Source organism: Nelumbo lutea, chromosome 4 (assembly GCF_056320005.1).
Source record: "Nelumbo lutea isolate HS-2025 chromosome 4, American lotus-T2T, whole genome shotgun sequence".
NCBI lineage: Eukaryota > Viridiplantae > Streptophyta > Magnoliopsida > Proteales > Nelumbonaceae > Nelumbo > Nelumbo lutea.
The window spans coordinates 22,563,347-22,580,216 of record NC_142687.1 but is presented as its reverse complement, the minus strand read 5'-3'; the positions used below and the strand labels follow the sequence as shown (position 1 = coordinate 22,580,216).

At 43.4% G+C, this 16,870-nt stretch overlaps 1 protein-coding gene and 1 long non-coding RNA gene across 3 annotated transcripts; one reads left to right on the top strand and one right to left on the bottom strand.

The window, feature by feature from the left end:
- The first annotated feature begins 272 nt into the window (after positions 1–272).
- On the top strand, positions 273–1,451 carry LOC148854575 (uncharacterized). Of its 2 annotated transcripts, none has more exons than XR_016112277.1 (3): positions 273–573; positions 696–807; positions 1,008–1,451. It is a non-coding gene; the product is annotated as an uncharacterized LOC148854575 (long non-coding RNA). The 2 variants fall into 2 exon arrangements; XR_016112278.1 differs by having other exon boundaries at positions 297–573; positions 690–807.
- Positions 1,452–13,743: 12,292 nt separating this feature from the next.
- On the bottom strand, positions 13,744–14,959 carry LOC148854574 (dof zinc finger protein DOF5.4-like). Its single transcript, XM_088982933.1, has one exon. The coding sequence runs from the start codon at positions 14,668–14,670 to the stop codon at positions 13,759–13,761; it is 912 nt and encodes a 303-aa protein (XP_088839059.1). The 5' UTR covers positions 14,671–14,959; the 3' UTR covers positions 13,744–13,758.
- Between the last annotated feature and the right edge of the window lie 1,911 nt (positions 14,960–16,870).

Sequence of the window (16,870 nt, the reverse complement as noted above, 5' to 3'; positions counted from 1 at the left end):
TTCCACGTGCTGTTGCACGTATACCCTTACTTATCCTTAAAAAAAGTCAGAACGCCACTCCACTCGGAGTGACCTTTACAGTTGAGTCCGGATTCAGCGGACCTTTGGGTTCATCGGAAGCGTATACCCTCCAATAGGAGGTGTGCACGTCACCCACTTCAAATTCATCTTAGCATTAACGGACTTTTGGGCCTTAGTCAATTGAATCCGGTTGAACCGGACAGAAAAATTCTTTTGAATTATTTGGGATTTGGGACATCATTTGAACTCCCATTTTCTCCTAGCCCTAACCTCGAAGCAAACCACCGGTGATTCCATTTTACAGCTAATGTTCATGAGTGTGAAGTACATCGACGGCAAGAAATCAACTGGCGATAAGTATGCTTGTCTCCTTCTTCTTCTTCTTTGAATTCTCATCTCATTAATCTGACACCGGCGGTCATCAGCCATCAGAACAAAGGTCCACCAGGGGAACCGGTACTCTCCCCACCGTATCATTTGAACCCTATCTTGTTACCAGAACATCGGCGACCAACACCAACCGACGTCCATGAGGAGCTTCTATCCAAAATGGTACATCGCGAACATTACTTCCCCCGTCCCCACTGTGGATGCACTTGAAGTTACATCAGTGTCATGTTGCTTGATTTTTTTAAATAATTTTCTGAAACTGTAGTGACTGCTATAAGCTACAGGTCTCTTGATTATGAAATTCAAGCTAGCTCCTTACTAGAAATTGCTGGTTTCTCAAGACGTACTAGTTTCCTGTCATGAAGATCAGTACTGCTTTGGCCATTTTTAATTTTGGTAGGTATTCTTTACCACATTAAACCAAGCAATGCATTAGTTTGTTTACAGAAGTGCAAAGAGTTGAAGGTTAGCCTGAGCTATATTTTCTGTTTCCTTACCTTTTTTCATTACTAAAGTTTAGTTTTTGGAGGAAGTTCCATTAGATGTTGCTCCACATTCTCAATGGAAGTTTAACACCATTGCTTTTCCAATTGCAGAGTTCTGTCTGCTGGCCTGTTCAAGATACTGGGTACTGGAAACAAGGCCAAGCTACTGGAAACAAGCTAATGCCATCCATTGGGTACCCTAGAGTTGCCATGTGACAATTCATGCCACCTGCTACAATTGGTGCCTCACAAGATCATGTTCTCCGCCCCCCGGTTGCTTAAGCTGGAAGATCTTGGTGATAGATTAGTCTTAATGTGCGTAAAAAAATGTTCAGTGTCGTTGATCCTTTTTTTTGAAAAATTTCCTTGTTGACTTCATTTTAGATGGAAACCAGAAATAACCCGATTAAATGAGTTTAAAACATTCGGAATTTTGTAATTTTGTTAACCTGGTATTGTTGCTCGTTTGTAAAATCAGATCCAAGTAATTTATTTTGGATTATCGTCTGTGTGCATTTGGCACATCAATGTTATTCATTAGATAATTAATCTGCATATGCTATTGTTGTTTATTTCAGAATCATTCTGTTCCTTGGGTTAATTTTATTGTCCCATGTGTGGTGTTGTCTAAACGCCAAGAGGCAGACAAAACTGCTCAGATGGAAGCTTGATTTCTAGATAGGCCTCCTGTAAAATTTCAGCCGAGTTGAATGTTAACAGTTAAGTCAACATTCAAAACTTGGTAGCACCGTTTTTTGCACAGGTCCTACAGACATTGTTGTGTATGACAGGATGAATGAATACTTGTATTGGTCCCGATTTTCACTTGGCCATTGGTCATGTCAGATTGTTGCCTCATCATTTGTGGACTGTCATGCGGGATATGCTCTCATTTTCCGGCAAAACTCATTACTAGTTATCAATTGAATGCTCTCATTTTAATGAATACTACTTGACTGGTTCACGTTTTTTTTATTCTTGTTACTTGGACGTAAGTTTTTTTGATACTTGTTGCTTGGATATAAGTTTTTCGGGTATGAATCTAGAGACAAAGAAGAGCGGGAGTAGGGCGGGGAGGCAGCTTCATTCAAATCCCCAACAAAATCAAACAATGGATTTATACTCCATGGAATCCAAAGGCTCCAAAGCTGGTAATCAGAACAATACTTATAGCCATAACTAGTTATACAGACTGAGAATACAATGAAGGCCCTACCATATTTCACTATGGCCGTCTGTACTACCAGTAACCCAAGAAGTGATGCCACAAAAGTACCAATAGAAAAAGATAATTTCATTTACGTGATCCACGCTGGCCGGTAAGTATTGGATTGCAGACATTGAAGAAGAGAATCAAACCATGAAGGAACAAATGGCTGCTATTACTAGCACACAACAAAGCCATAGCAAAGATGATAACTCACAGTGTAACAAACATGAATCGTGATCTTTCATAGAGTTTACCCAGATATTGCATTCATGAAGGCAACCCCAAATAAATAAAACTTTGCTTGAGGCTGTTTCTGTTGCACAAGATCACGATGGTAAGCCAGCCAATTTAGTACAAAACTGTGAAACTGGATCTAATTAGCAAGAGTACCCGTTTCCCTAGTGGACTTTGGTTCTGATGACTGATGACCGCCGGTGTATTTTACGCTCACGGGCGTTGGTTGCATAGTGAAATTGTCGATGGTTTGCTTCTGAGTTAGGGCTCGGAGGAGAAAATGGGAGGGAGTTTGAATGAACTCCCAAATCCCAAATAATTCAAAAGAATGAATATTTGTTTGCCTTTTTGTCTTTTTTCTGTCCAGTTCAACCGGATTCAATTGACTAACGCCCAAAATCTCGTTAACATTAAGATGAGTTTGAAGTGGGTGACGTGCATGCCTCCTATTGGAGGGTGCACGCTTCCCGTGAACCCAATGGTCCACTGAATCCAGATTCTTTACGGTTCATTTGATTCGTGCGAAAATAGGAATATTTGCCGAATATTTTTATTTTCTCATGTTTGTTTTGAGAGATATCATGCGATGAAATGATATTAGTATTCTCAAAATAGAGTACACAAGGTCTCACCAAATAGGTGCAACCCCACTGAGAAATGAAAGTTGCACAAGTATGAGAAAATTTTGTTCAGGGTGGACTGTTCTCATCTCCCATCTCTGCAATTGCCCGAACTCTAACCACCTTATCTTTCATCTCTGATGAGGATTATAACCTCTGGTAAGTATTCACATCCTGTTATATGTTATTTGGTGTTTTATTCCACCAAAAATACCATTCTCTTCCTCCATAAACTTCAACCTCAGATCTCAAACGACAAGGAGATAGGATATTGTCTTTGTCTTCTCCAGTGAAGGTAACCTTGTCTTCGTCTTCTCAGACGTCGAGGAGACATGATTCCATTTCACACATCATTCACGTTTTTTTTTTTTTTTGCATTTTTATGAAGAACATTTTTCCTTCCATGTGTTTCAGGTGCTTAGGGGACAGGGAGCATGGATTCGTCTCTGGAGATTGAAGTTTTCATCCTCATTTTCTTCCCATATCTTCTCCATTTGCTAACCCTTTGCTATTGGGTTGTCATATCTAAAACCCCTTTTTTTGTTGCTATAAACCCATGCTCATTGTATAAATCTACTAAACTGAAAGTGTTTTGTTACAAATTTAACGTGAATTTAATTTTTTCATGATTTATTTGTCCTAACAACATAAACTTCTCTTGTAAATCTATTCTTGGATTTATCTGATCTCATCAACCAAACACTGGAAACAAATTCTATAGGATAATGGGTCTCAGGAAATAAACATAGTGACAAAAAATGAGAAAATGTCTCACCCCACTATTTTTCGACAACCAAACTAACTATTAATGACCTTTATTAGTAGCATAGGCTTAGGATCACTCGCTCTTATCACAAGAGTTACCTAGTAGAACAATTCAATGACAACAGTGATTAAACACATTGGTGTTTGGTGAAAAAGACAAAATATCACATCAAATCACTATCTAATTACACATGCTGTAATAAAAAATCATTGGCGGGTCGTTGAGTTGTTATGTGACTGTAATTATAGGTAATGTTTCTGGATTGCAATGACGTTGATCAAATAGCTGGTTGTAGGCCTGTAGCGGAGGCTTTAGTGTGTAATGGGTTGGGGATTGGGTTAGTCCGTTTTCTCCCATGGAGAAAAAAAGGTAAATTATAAAGACACTCCTTATTAATTTATTAGAGTGAGCACGAAAATAGAAAAGCTGAAAAACCAAATAGAATCGGCGAAATCGAACCAAATATTCAGGTTAATCAAATAAGTTAGTTTGGTATTTTTAAAAAACAAAAGGTACTGGTTTGGTTTCGATTAATCAATATAAAAAAACCGATGATATAAATTATATATAAATAGATATTTATAATATATAATAAATTATTTATTATTTAAAATCTAGTATTTTATATCGATTTTTACTTTTTTATTATATATTTATTTATAATATATTATTATTGATGAGGGCGGATTTGGCCCTCCAATGATATTGTGACACATGGCACATCGGAACAACTAGGTGACACCCGAAACCATTTAGGCAACAATTTGCCTTAGCCAAGTTGATGGTGTCCCACCTGGCGGCCTGGCCCAGGCGTGAACTGGCGGATTGGCCCAAGCGCGACCTGGCGGCCTGGCACAGGTGCCGATCTGGAGGCCTAGCCTAGGCGTGAACTAGCAGCCTGACACAGGCGCGAACTAGCGACCTGGCCTTGGCACGACCTGGCGGCCTGGCCCAGGCGCTGAACTAGCGGTCTGGCACAGGCGCCGACCTGGCGACTTGCGAGACGTGCTCGCTGACAAGTTCAGCATGCATATCCTAACACTCCCACGATCCTTGGAAGTTGGCCCATGTACCGAACGATCCGAAGGGTGGTCAACGTGCATGGTGGTTGCCTCAGGGAATCTCGGACCACTTAGACGACTTCTCGGAAATCTTGGATGCGGTGCATGAAGCCCACGCCAAACTATGCCTATATAAAGGTACCAACCCAAATGGTATAGGGGGCAAATAAGCATTTTCTAGCTCTCATACTTTGTGATTTTTAGCTCGCAGTCTGCTATGAGAGTACTGACTTAAGCAATGGAGCGACCTTACCGGGTTAGCCACCCCGGGTCCTCTGACATTGATTCCTTGCATGTCTCTAAAGAAGTACGAAGCTCAACAATCAATCCAACTCGGCCCTCTGGTTAGCTCGACAACTAATAGGAAGCTCGACACTCTGGTCAGCTCGTCACCTAACTTGCCCAGCTCGGCCTAGTCAGCTCGTCACTTAACCTGCCTAGCTCAGCCCAGTCAGTTCGGCACCTAACCTGCCCAGCTCAGCCCAATTAACTCGGCACCAAATCTGCCCCCAGCTCGGCATCCAGGTCCTCATCCAGCAAAAGTTCACTTTGGCCTCTAAGTCATCGACCACTTAGAAGCAAACCAAATGACAAGGTACTTAGCACAAAAAATTGATTCATCAATTGGTGCCGTCTGTGGGAAACGCTACATAAAGTAAGTTCTCATCCTTCGAAAGGCTAAGTCCTCTTCTTCCAGAAAGCTAATTTCTCACATTTTAGAAACTAAAATCTCTCACTTTCTAGTTTCCATTTTTTTATGAACTCAAAGACTATGCAGGAAGTTGATGGCCAACAGACTAAGCAGCTCTACCAACTTTATTTCAACTCGGATAAAGCCTCATCAGTCCTCTTCACGAGGTACCCTCTACAAAGATGAGCTCTTCATGGCTTCCGCGGGAGTAGGTGGCCAACAAACTGCATGGAGGCCCCTGCCAGTCGAGCCTTCCAAGGCTCCCGTCTGAGCTGGTGACCTAAAGTCAGTAGTGCTGCCCCCATAGGTTGAGCTCCTAGTAGCTTCTTGTAGGAGTGGGTAACCGGCGTCAATAACAAGGCTGATGCAGTGCAGTCGTAGCTCTAAGGTGCCGAGCTGATGAAAGACCTCGACACCACATAAGACCCAATCGCCTCTTCGGCATGGGAAAAATCAAGGGTAAGGAGAGTGAACTGTGAGTCGCTCTCAGAGCCTAAGGAATTGAATCGATACTTACGAGCTCATTGAATTAGTCATTTCAGGCTAAAAGGAGTAATCTACTCCCTTCGTCGAGTTGCTTTCAGCTCGGGAGTGGGGGGCAAATGATGAGGGTGGATTTGGCCCTCCAATGATATTGTGACACATTGTCATTGGGCTAATCGAAGAGGCCCTGTGCGGCGCTCGATGGGGTCGAAAAAGCCTACAAATGTAAGCAATAGCACACAAAATGCAACAAGAAGGCATACAAATTAGACAAAAGGCAACTTGTATTGCATTAATCAGTGGTAAGCACAAGCACACAGTACAGTGTCGAGGGGATCTCGTGCTTAACCTTTACACGCTTATGAGCTCACTCAACTACCTACCTCCCCTCAAAGAGTACGTTAAGCTTTTGGGGGAGTGACATTAAGAAACAACAAAAAGGTGAAAAAGCATACCACAATATTACAATAGTGCCATTGGCAATCTCCCATACAAAAGTACATGCATAGCTCACCCATGACACACACTTGGACACTGAAGTGGTTGTTATAGGCACGATGGATGGCACTTGATGGTGCGGCAGAGAGAACACTTGTTACAGTCTCCCCCACTCAATTCAGTCTTTGTCTTCGAAGACTAGCTTTTGCTTGAGGCTCCGATCTGCTGTTGATGAAGGAGGGTTCTTCAGCTGCTCCACGAAGTTTATCTCTTCCAAGGCCTGGGCATGATGATGGGTGGAAGTCTTCAATGTGTTCTGGATGGCAGGAAAACCTATGGCTAGTCTCTACGGTAAGTCCTTGCCTGGCTACTTCAAGGTAGGATTTTGGTTGCTCTAGCTTGGTGTTTGGAAGGTTTGTGGCCAGGGCTAGGTCAAAATGATATTTTGGATTGTTAGGGTGTTGGTTCCCATTTATTTTTCCCCAAGGTTGACTCATAAGGCTACTACTGGATTTAGCCTGAGGGATGATGTAAAGGCAGTCCCTAAATGGCTTGGGTGGCACTCGCTCTCCCCATTGACTGTGGTAGTAGATGTGGGCAAGGTTTGACACGACCTCGAGTTTTCTGTTGAGCCCATCAGTTGCAGGCACTTGTGGCTTCTGCTGCGAAGTCGACTTTTGTTGATGTGGTTGGTGTTGAAGCTGATGTTGATGCCAATGTTGGTGCTGACTTGGGCGCTGGCATTGGCTTTGGTGCTGGAAATGGAACTGTCTTGGGGGTGACTTCTTCCTGGTGACGACTTCCCAACCAGTTCTAGTGTCGATGTGAGGTACTTGACAGGGGTTCTTCCTTGTTGACACGGCGCTGTCTTCATGGTTGCTGGTTTCTTGGTACAACTGTAAGGCTGAAAGCTGCTTCCCAAGTATCTTCACGGCTGATGAGACAGAAACCATGCAAGGGGAGTGTTTGTCCAGAATATGCAAGCAGTTGATGTGTGGCATAAGTGCTGCTTCCACCTGCTTGAGGAACTCCACTCCAAGAACAACCTGAAAATCATCCAAGGGAACCACATATAGATTGATGGGTCCTTTCCATGGTCCAACTCGGAGTTCTACTCCACGGGCTGTGCCCTCTATTGCTTTGGCCCCGGAGTTGATAGCCTTGACCCACTCCGTTTGTTTGGTGGTGGTCAAGCCGAGTCGCTTGGCCTCTACAAGAGAAATGAAGTTGTGGGTGGCCCCAGTGTCTACCAAGGCTTGGGTCGGCCTCTCGCAGAGAGTGATGTCTACATAATTCAGCCCCTTGTGGGCTTTGGTGGGCCGCTTGGATGTGGCCTCTTTCTTGGCCATGGCGTTGATGAGTTGGAGGGTGCCTACTCTTGGCGCCGTTGTGGGTTTCTCCTCATCACTCTCTTCACTATCACTGAGTTTGGCGATGAGGACAATTATTTTCTTTCGGGTTGGACAGTCACTCATTCAATGCTTCTCATTGCAAAGGTAACAAGGCGCAGGAGGAGGTCTCCTAGTGGATTGGTGGCCCTGATGGCTTGGGCCTCCTTGTGGCTTCTTCCCTTGTTGGTAATTGTAGGGCTTGTCCGCAGGCACTGGCTTCTCCTTTGTAGAGGTTGATTGTTGATCTTCCCCACTCAAAGTTGTGGTATGTGGGTTGGATGGTCTTTGCACATCTTCCTTAGGCGTTCTCAGATCAACAAGCTGCTCAGCTACGGCCATGGCGGTGGTGAGGTCCTCAACCTCGCATCGCTGGAGTTCAAGCTCAGCCCATGGCTTGAGACCGTCCATGAAATCGAATAGGAGATCCTTGTCTGACATGTCAGAGATCTCCAGCGTCAAGGCCGAAAACTCCTTGACATAGTCATGTAGTGATTCTTGATGTCTGAGATTCTTCATTCTTCAGCGCGCCAGGTACTCCACATTTTCCAGGTAGAACTGATGCTTGATCTCACGCTTGAATCCCACCCAGGTGTCGATGGTGCGGGTTCCACGTTCAATGTCTTGGCAACACCTACGCCACCATAACATTGCGATATCAGTCAAATACATAGCAGTTGTACGTACCTGAGTATGGTTGTTGATGATGCCAGTGACGGAGAAATATTGCTCCAATTGCCACAAGAACTTGTCAAGCTCCCTAGCATCCCGAGCACCCGAGTAAGGTGTTGGCTCTTGGATCTTGATGTTCATAGAAGCTAGGGTGGAGGGAGTGCTAGGTGCGTTGGCCACCACCCTCTTTAGGAGAGTCATCTCATCTCTCATCTCATCCAATTGTGCTTGAAATCTGTTTATCAAGCCCTGTAGGTTGCTTTGGGAAGGCCCAACTCCCGAATTCTGTATGGTGGTGTGCATGTCTCTGAAGGCGCCATTGAAACGTCCTTCTAGTTCCACCACTACATTCTCAACCGTCTCAATGTTGAGGTGGAGTTCATCAACCCAATCACGGGTTTCTCCCACTGTCACCTCGCAACGTAGGAGGCGCATGTCCACGGTAGCTAGGTTGTCGACTGATTTATCGTGCTTGCTAGCTTTAGTTGTATGGCCCTTTGGGGCTTGTGTCTTGGTAGGTTCGTCAAGTGGCGCTTCACCAGTGTCGTGTGCTTGAAGCCGCCCATGTGGTGTGTCATCGGCAATGCCACGGTCGCTCTTCATTGTGTTGATGTAGGGACGAAGACAAGGTCCAGAGTGTGTGTAGGAGCTCCTGCTCTGATACCAACTGTCACGGGGCTAATCAATGAGGCCCTGTGCAGCGCTCGATGGGGTCGAGAAAGCCTACAAATGCAAGCAACAACACACAAAATGCAACAAGAAGGCACACAAATTAGACAAAAGGCAACTTGTATTGCATTAATCAGTGGTAAGCACAAGCACACAGTACAGTGTCGAGGGGATCTCGTGCTTAACCTTTACACGCTTATGAGCTCACTCGATTACCTACCTCCCCTCAAAGAGTACGTTAAGCTTTTGAGGGAGTGACATTAAGAAACATCAAAAAGGTGAAAAAGCATACTACAATATTACAATAGTGCCATTGGCAATATCCCATACAAAAGTACATGCATAGCCCACCCATGACACACACTTGGACACTGGAGTGGTTGTTATACGCACGATGGATGGCACTTGATGGCACGGCAGAGAGAACACTTGTTACAACATGGCACCTTAGAACAACTAGGTGACACCCAGAACCACTTAGGCAACAACTTGCCCTACCCAAGTTGATGGTGTCCCACCTAGCAGCCTGGCCCAGGCACGAACTGGCGGCCTGGCCCAGGCGCGAACTGGCGGCCTAGCGCAGGCGTGAACTGGCGGCCTAGCCCAAGCGCGAATTGGTGACCTAGCACAGGAGTGAATTGGTGGCCAAGCCCTAGTGTGACCTAGCGGCTTGGCCCAGGCGTCGAACTGGAGGCCTGGACCAGGCACCGACCTAGTGGCCTAGTACAGGCGTCGACTTGGCGGCCTAGCACAGGCGCCGACCTGGCGACCTGGCATAGGCGTCGACCTGGCGACCTAGCGACCTACGAGACGTGCTCACTGACAAATTCGACATGCATATCCCAACACTCCCACAATTCTTAGAAGTTGGTGCATGTACCGAACGATCTGGAGGGTGGTCAATGTGCATGGCAGTTGCCTTAGGGAATCTCGGACCACTTAGACGACTTCTCAAAAATCTCGGATGCGGTGCGTGAAGCCCACGTCAAAATATGCCTATATAAAGGCACCAACCCCAATGGCATAGGGGGGCAAGTAAGCATATTCTAGCTCTCATACTTTGTAATTTTTAGCTCACTGTCTACTATGAGAGTACTGATTTAAGCATCGGAGCGACCCTGCCGAGTTAGCCACCTTGGGTCCTCTGACATTGATTCCTTGCAGCTCTCTAAAGAACTACGAAGCTCAACAATCAATCCAGCTCGCCACCAGGCAACTCGGCCCTCTGTTCCGCTCGGCAACTAATAGGCAGCTCGGCCCTCTGGTCAGCTCAACACCTAATAGCCAGCTTGGCACTCTAGTAAGCTCATCACCTAACCTGCCTAGCTCGGCCCAATCAACTCGTCACCTAACCTGCCTAGCTCGGCCTAGTCAGTTTGGCACCTAACTTGCCCAGCTCGGCCCAGTCAGTTCGGCTCCTAACCTGCCCAGCTCGGCCCAGTTAACTTGGCACCTAATCTGCCCCCAACTCGGCATCTAGGTCCTCATCCAGCAAGTTTACTTCGGTCTCTGAGTCATCAGCCACTTGGAAGCAGACCAAATGACGAGGTACTTAGCACAAAATATTGATGCATCTCCAAAAAATTGATTCATCAATTATAAATAAGAAAAACAAAAAAATCAATGCTTAACTAATCAACTTGGGTTCGGTTTCAAAAATGAGCCCACGATGACCATGAGCACCCCTATTTACAATGAGGTCAATGGAAAATAACTCCTGAACTTTACTTTGTGACTAGGGATCAGGAATGGCAATTTTTCCCATCCCCGTTAGGTACCTAACCTCCCCAACCCAATCATGGATAAAGGACAACTTTTATCCCAATGGGGATTGGGGTTGGGGATGGAGAATGTGATCCCCACCCCAAATCCGCGTCATCTCTTTTTCAATTTTGACTGTTAAATTAGGTGTTGGAATGTATTAAATTATCAAAATATCCACTAAACTTTCCTTATTTTATTTTTCTTACACTTTTCTCTTAAATCCTAATAATACATCCATTAATCCAAACAAAACCAATTAAAATAATAAGAATCATTTCAGTAACATAGAGTTTTTTTTTGTTTAAATTCTTAATTCATTTCACTCATATAAATGTCTCTCTTCATCTTAAAACATAAAAATCATCCACTCCTTTCTCCAACAAATCAAAATGAAATAACCAAACGAAGGCAAAAATTTATATCTATTAGAAAGAAGCATCTACCATTTTCGTTTTAAAATGGAATAGGGCTTCAATGTAATATTTAAAAAAAAAAACTAATTGAATCATAAATCATTCAAATAAATAAAGAAATAAGGGTAATTTAAGAATTTTAAAAAATTTAAACAATTAAATGAGAATTTTTTTCAAAGTTAACATAACGTAACTCTAATAAAGAGAGGTATTTATTGAAAAAGGGTAAAAGACTTAAACCTCCCCTGAGGTCAGTGATAAATACTTATACCTCCCCTTTAACTGTAATAAAGAGAGGTATTTATTGAAAAAGGGTAAAAGACTTAAACCTCCCCTGAGGTCAGTGATAAATACTTATACCTCCCCTTTAATATTTTATAAGACTTAAACCTCCCAGGTTAGAAGAATATGACTTTATATTTGACAAAATCCATTAAAAGACATTTTTACCCTCTATCACTCTTTAAATTTTCAAATAAAACCACATAAACTGTAAACTCAAGGAAGAAATGGGATAGGATGTCTTGCAAAAGTCTCCCTTCATTGTAGCAAGCTATCTACCATTCTTTGCAAATCCTGGTTTATTTTCGAAAGACAATCATTTTGAAGGCACCTCTCCCGAAAAGAAATAAAGTTGTAAGTTTAATTAATTACAAACAATACAGGAGTAGTCTTGATTTTCCATCTCCCAGGTTTGAACGCCTACTCATTGGTTTAATTGAGGAAGTTCTCAAATCATCCAATGAAAATCCAACAGATTTTTAAAAATGGAGAGAAAGTAAACCCACTACTTCTTCATAACTCATTGGCTATGAAGTCGATTGACAATGCTTATGGTTGTTTTATTCAGTTTCGTAGAGGAATTAAGACCAATCTTTTCTCCGAAATCATATTTATAGAATCTCCTATAGTTGAATCTGGTATAGATTTTTTTTCTTACATATTTTGACTCATGAAGAAAACAGAGATTATCACTAATAAATAATTTAAAACAAAAAATAACAGAAATACTGAATAGTGAGACAAGAAATACTGGAAAGGGATTTTTTCTGGACATCAGAAACAGCCAAATTATATTGGGGATTCAATTTTGAATAAGGGAAAAATTGGATTTTTATAAAATTTTACCTGCACATGATATCAAGTGCAAGTGGATCATAGTATATTTGTTAGAGAAGAGGAGGTTTTTGTCCAATGATCTCACCTAATAAGGGAGGTCTTAGTCCAATTTAAAAACAGAGGAAGTTTCAGTATTTAAGAGATGTGTGATAGGATGTTTTTAAGTCCTTAACCCCATTGAAAAATGGAATTTGAGGAGGTCCAAGGGCCAAAGGGCCATGACCCAACTATGCATTTTAAAATCCCCACAATTTCTACTTACATCCCGATGATTTTCTTGTACCTTGTATGAATCTTTTAATCGACCACACCGTTGGTTGTAAATCTTTCTCATTTATGGATGGCTATTCCGGGTATAATCAAATCCGCATGCATCACTCTGACATAGACAAAAGTTAGGTATCAAAGGGCTCTGATAATAATTTTTCATGATTTACTGGAAGACTATGTAGATGATATAATCGTCCAAACAAAAACAGCGGATCAGTGCTTAGCCGCCCTGACTCCAGTCTTGAAAAGATGCCTGGAGTTTAACTTAAAGATGAAACCTATGAAATCTGCCTTTGAGGTACGGACAGGCAAGTTCCTGGGATTTATGGTCAATAATCGGGGCATCGAAATCGACCGAGACAAAATTACCACCATACATAAAATGCCACCACCAAAGACGGTAAAGTAGGTCAAAAGCTTCCTCGGAAAATTTTCGTCCACTTATATTTTCATACACGTACCTATAAATCAATAATGTTATTAGTTTTTAGCCCCGTCCTGGCTCCACCCCTGAGGAGAGATATTTGTCACTGACCTCATGGTACACCAAAAAAAAAAAATTATCAACCACAAATCTTAAAATTCAAGAATGAAAACCTACTAATCGGCGATGATCATCACAAAGCACCGGCACTCAACTGCACAGGCCAAATAAGAATTGTCTTAACTCTTAACTTTCCTCGTTCATTCATCAAGAAAAAAGAAAAAGAAAAATCTTATTTCTGTCTATCTCTAATATATGTTTATTTAATAATTAATTCCATAAATAAACAGTAGAAATAAGTCCTCTAAGTAAAGAAAAGAAATTATAAAGGGAAATCAACACATACAAAAAAAAAAAAAAAGAAACTGGCATGCAAGTCAGTTGCAGAGGAACGCCATTATCTTCAAACCAAGCACTTCGCAGAAGTGAAGAACCTCCGAAGGCCCAAAGAAAACCCATGAAAGTAAAATAAAAATTTACAAAGATGGATGGTTCCTCTCCGTTTAATATATATATATATATATATATATATATACGTTTTCATCGTTTTTCTCTTATTTCCGACTTTCGGAATTGGCAGTCAAAATGGTGAATTTTGGGGGAGGTAGAGACCTTGATCGTTGTCAGTCCACTGGTTCTGACCCCAGTAACATTGGTCAATGGAGCTTGGAAAATCAAACAAGCCTCCTGCTCCATCTCCACTGCTCGCCCAATCTAATCCCATTATCCCTCCTCCGTTGCCATTATTCGTCCGGTTCTGCAACCCTGGTACTGGCAACTCTACAGGAAAGGTCTGATCTATGAACCCTCCCGCGGTTAATTCCTGCATCTTCATCTCTTCCACCATACTTGCCATCCTCTGTTGCTGTGCATGCATCCGGAACGGTGAAATATCCGAGTAATTTAGCCCCACAAGTCCTGGGTTTGATCCTGTTATCAAACTCGTGAAGCTTCCGCTCTCGGGGAAGATACCGCCGTCAGCCGCTGACGGTTTCTCGAGCGTGTCCAGCATACATGGCTCGAAACTTGGGCTGGGATTTTGAGATAGGAACAGCCTAGAATTGGGAAAATTAAGCAACCCTATTTCTGGCTCTGCTGCTGCAGAACTCGAAGAAGGCGCTGACGCTGTTTCCGTCGTTGTCGCCGTCGTGGCTGCAGAAAGGCTTGAGCTCTCGCTGCTCGAGTGCGAGGAGGTGGTAGCTTTCTTCTCCTTGTTGGTATCCGAAGAGGGTTTCGGCTTCGATCGTTTGGTTTTCCGACAACCTCCACCGACAGGAACGTTACGGAGGACGCCGCCCTTGGTCCAGTACCTTCGACAGCTCTTACAGAAATGGCGGGGCTGAGAGAGATTGTAATTGTTGTAGTAGCAGAACTTAGTGTTGAGAGAGTCGCAGCGCGGGCATTTCAAGGCTTGATTTGGGTGAGGACGCAACCGTCGGTCTCCGACGAAGACACGACCGCCTCCATTCCGCATTGACTGGAGATCTTGCATTTCAGATACCTTTGGACAGAAAAGAAAAGACAGGGTTCCGATGACCACGAATGTAAAGGGACGGCGAAACAATTGTATCACACTAGAGCCCAAAGCTGGGTGCAATTCAGCCTCAGAAAAGTTTTGAAAGAATCTTGGTTACGAAATTCCGACGATTCGAAGGAAAGAAACCTGTCATTCTCCGGCGACGAAGCGAGTGTCTCCGTCCATGACCATGTGCTCAGTGCTCTCAAGTTTCAACGGACATTAACAACCATAAACTCTGACAAATATCCGTCGCTCACATCACATTTCTGTAAGTTGTCTTTTGTTTTCAAATATTCATATTGGATAGACTTGGATTTGATTACCGAGAATAACCTTACAGAGAAGCAGGGTAAAGACCATGTAGCCACGAAGACAGACGTGAAACTACCACAACTACCTTACTAAAAGCGTAATTTGGGTAAAGGGGCATTCTTGGTAATTCAAGTGGAAATCAGGGCCTATCACTTGTCCGGGTGTAGGATTTGGATTAGGATATCTATCATCCAGTCCAGGTGAGAGGTCAGAGGTGAGGTCACAGTCCCCCACTCACGTCTCTCGGACCAACCGGGTGTATATGCATTGTCAAGGGGTCCCACTACCAGCAGCCAAACAGATCAGACGTACGTTTGATGAGGAGGTTAGCACTTAGCAGCTTGGCAAATGAATGGAATGATTTGGACTAGGTTTATGAGTTTTGTAGGGCTGTGACTGTGAGAATCATTACAACAGGAGCCTGGAGGACTACAGCTACTGGAGGGAAGAGGCAATCTATCTCTACTCTCTACTCTCTACAGCTCTACTTGGTCTCTAGACTCTAGACTCTAACAGGTGTGTAGTGGAGATTAGACCAGATTGACCGTACGAGTACGATCATGGTGCAACTGATATTGGACACGTGAACGGCTACAAGTCGGGGCTTCCCAGTGTCCACGGATCTTCTTGTCGGCCATCTGCTCTCTCACTCGAATGGTAGAGCGTGGCGCTACGTTGGCGGCATTGATTGGAGGACGTCCAATGATTGCGGGCAGTGGTGGTTACTGTACGGTCCACCTGACCTGTGTTAAATGTGCACAAAGAAGCAAACGGAAGCTGTACCCTGACGAGTGACAATTTAGTCCCTATCTTTAAAACGCGACAATCCAATATCTAAACTTTTAATTTGTGATAATCTCGTATTTGGCGTTAATTCATCGTTAGTCAGTGCATAAAAAGACATAAATACCTATTTCTTTTTTTAAGAACCGAGTTTGAATCATTTTCGAAATGACAAAAATGACCACTATACTGAGGGATTTCTCTTCTGCCTCTGCTTTGACCACAAAATCCGATGAAATTATTCTCAAATAAAAAACAACCTCAAAAAATTTATTTACTCTCGCTAATTCAGCAACCTCTACTATAGATTCAATGGAACCTTGCCCCCACTACTCCTCAAAAACCCCTCTCCACTTCCAAACCCCTCTTCCATTTTCACAATGGGAGAAGCCACAGATCCAACATGATAATTCCACCAAACACAGTCCATACTGCCGCTTGACCTCGTAGTGCGCCTTACCCCAACAGAAAGCTATCCAGTTTGGTTCTTCATAAAAACCACTGAATCTCCAGGAACAAGCCTACGAACTTACTCCACCTAGTTGTCAAAAAATGCTGACATGGCGTGTCATAGTAAATGTGCCGCAAATCCCACATCACACCATGAACATCTCTCACTATAATCGTCTATATTGGCAACTTTGCCTTGTAGTTCAATGGGGGAAATATTGAATCCTCACAAAACCTGGGAACCGAAAATCCACCTCCATTGTTTGCATCGCTTGGTGCCAGGATATTCGATAATGACAAAATCTTTTCCTCATAATCCTCAATGTCACCGTCCTACGACAATGTCGATGCGATCGACGACATACGAACTGATGTAACCGTTTTCGGCCACGTACCAATGTTTTGTGATGTAAAATTTTTTGGCTAAGTACCTCATTATTTGACCCGGTGGTGGCGTGCCTTAGTGACGAACTACCTGGTGGCGAACTCCCTAGGGGAGAACTGCTTGGTGACGAACTGCTTGGTGGCGAACTGCCCGGTGGCGAGCCCCCTAGTGGAGAGCTACTTGGTGACAAACTGTCGGGTGGCGAACTGCCTAATGGTGCTCCCTGGTGGCGAACTGCTTGGT

Excerpts from the sequence above, each read along its gene's own strand:
- LOC148854574 (XM_088982933.1), bottom strand. The coding sequence starts at position 14,670 with ATGCAAGATCTCCAGTCAATGCGGAATGGAGGCGGTCGTGTCTTCGTC.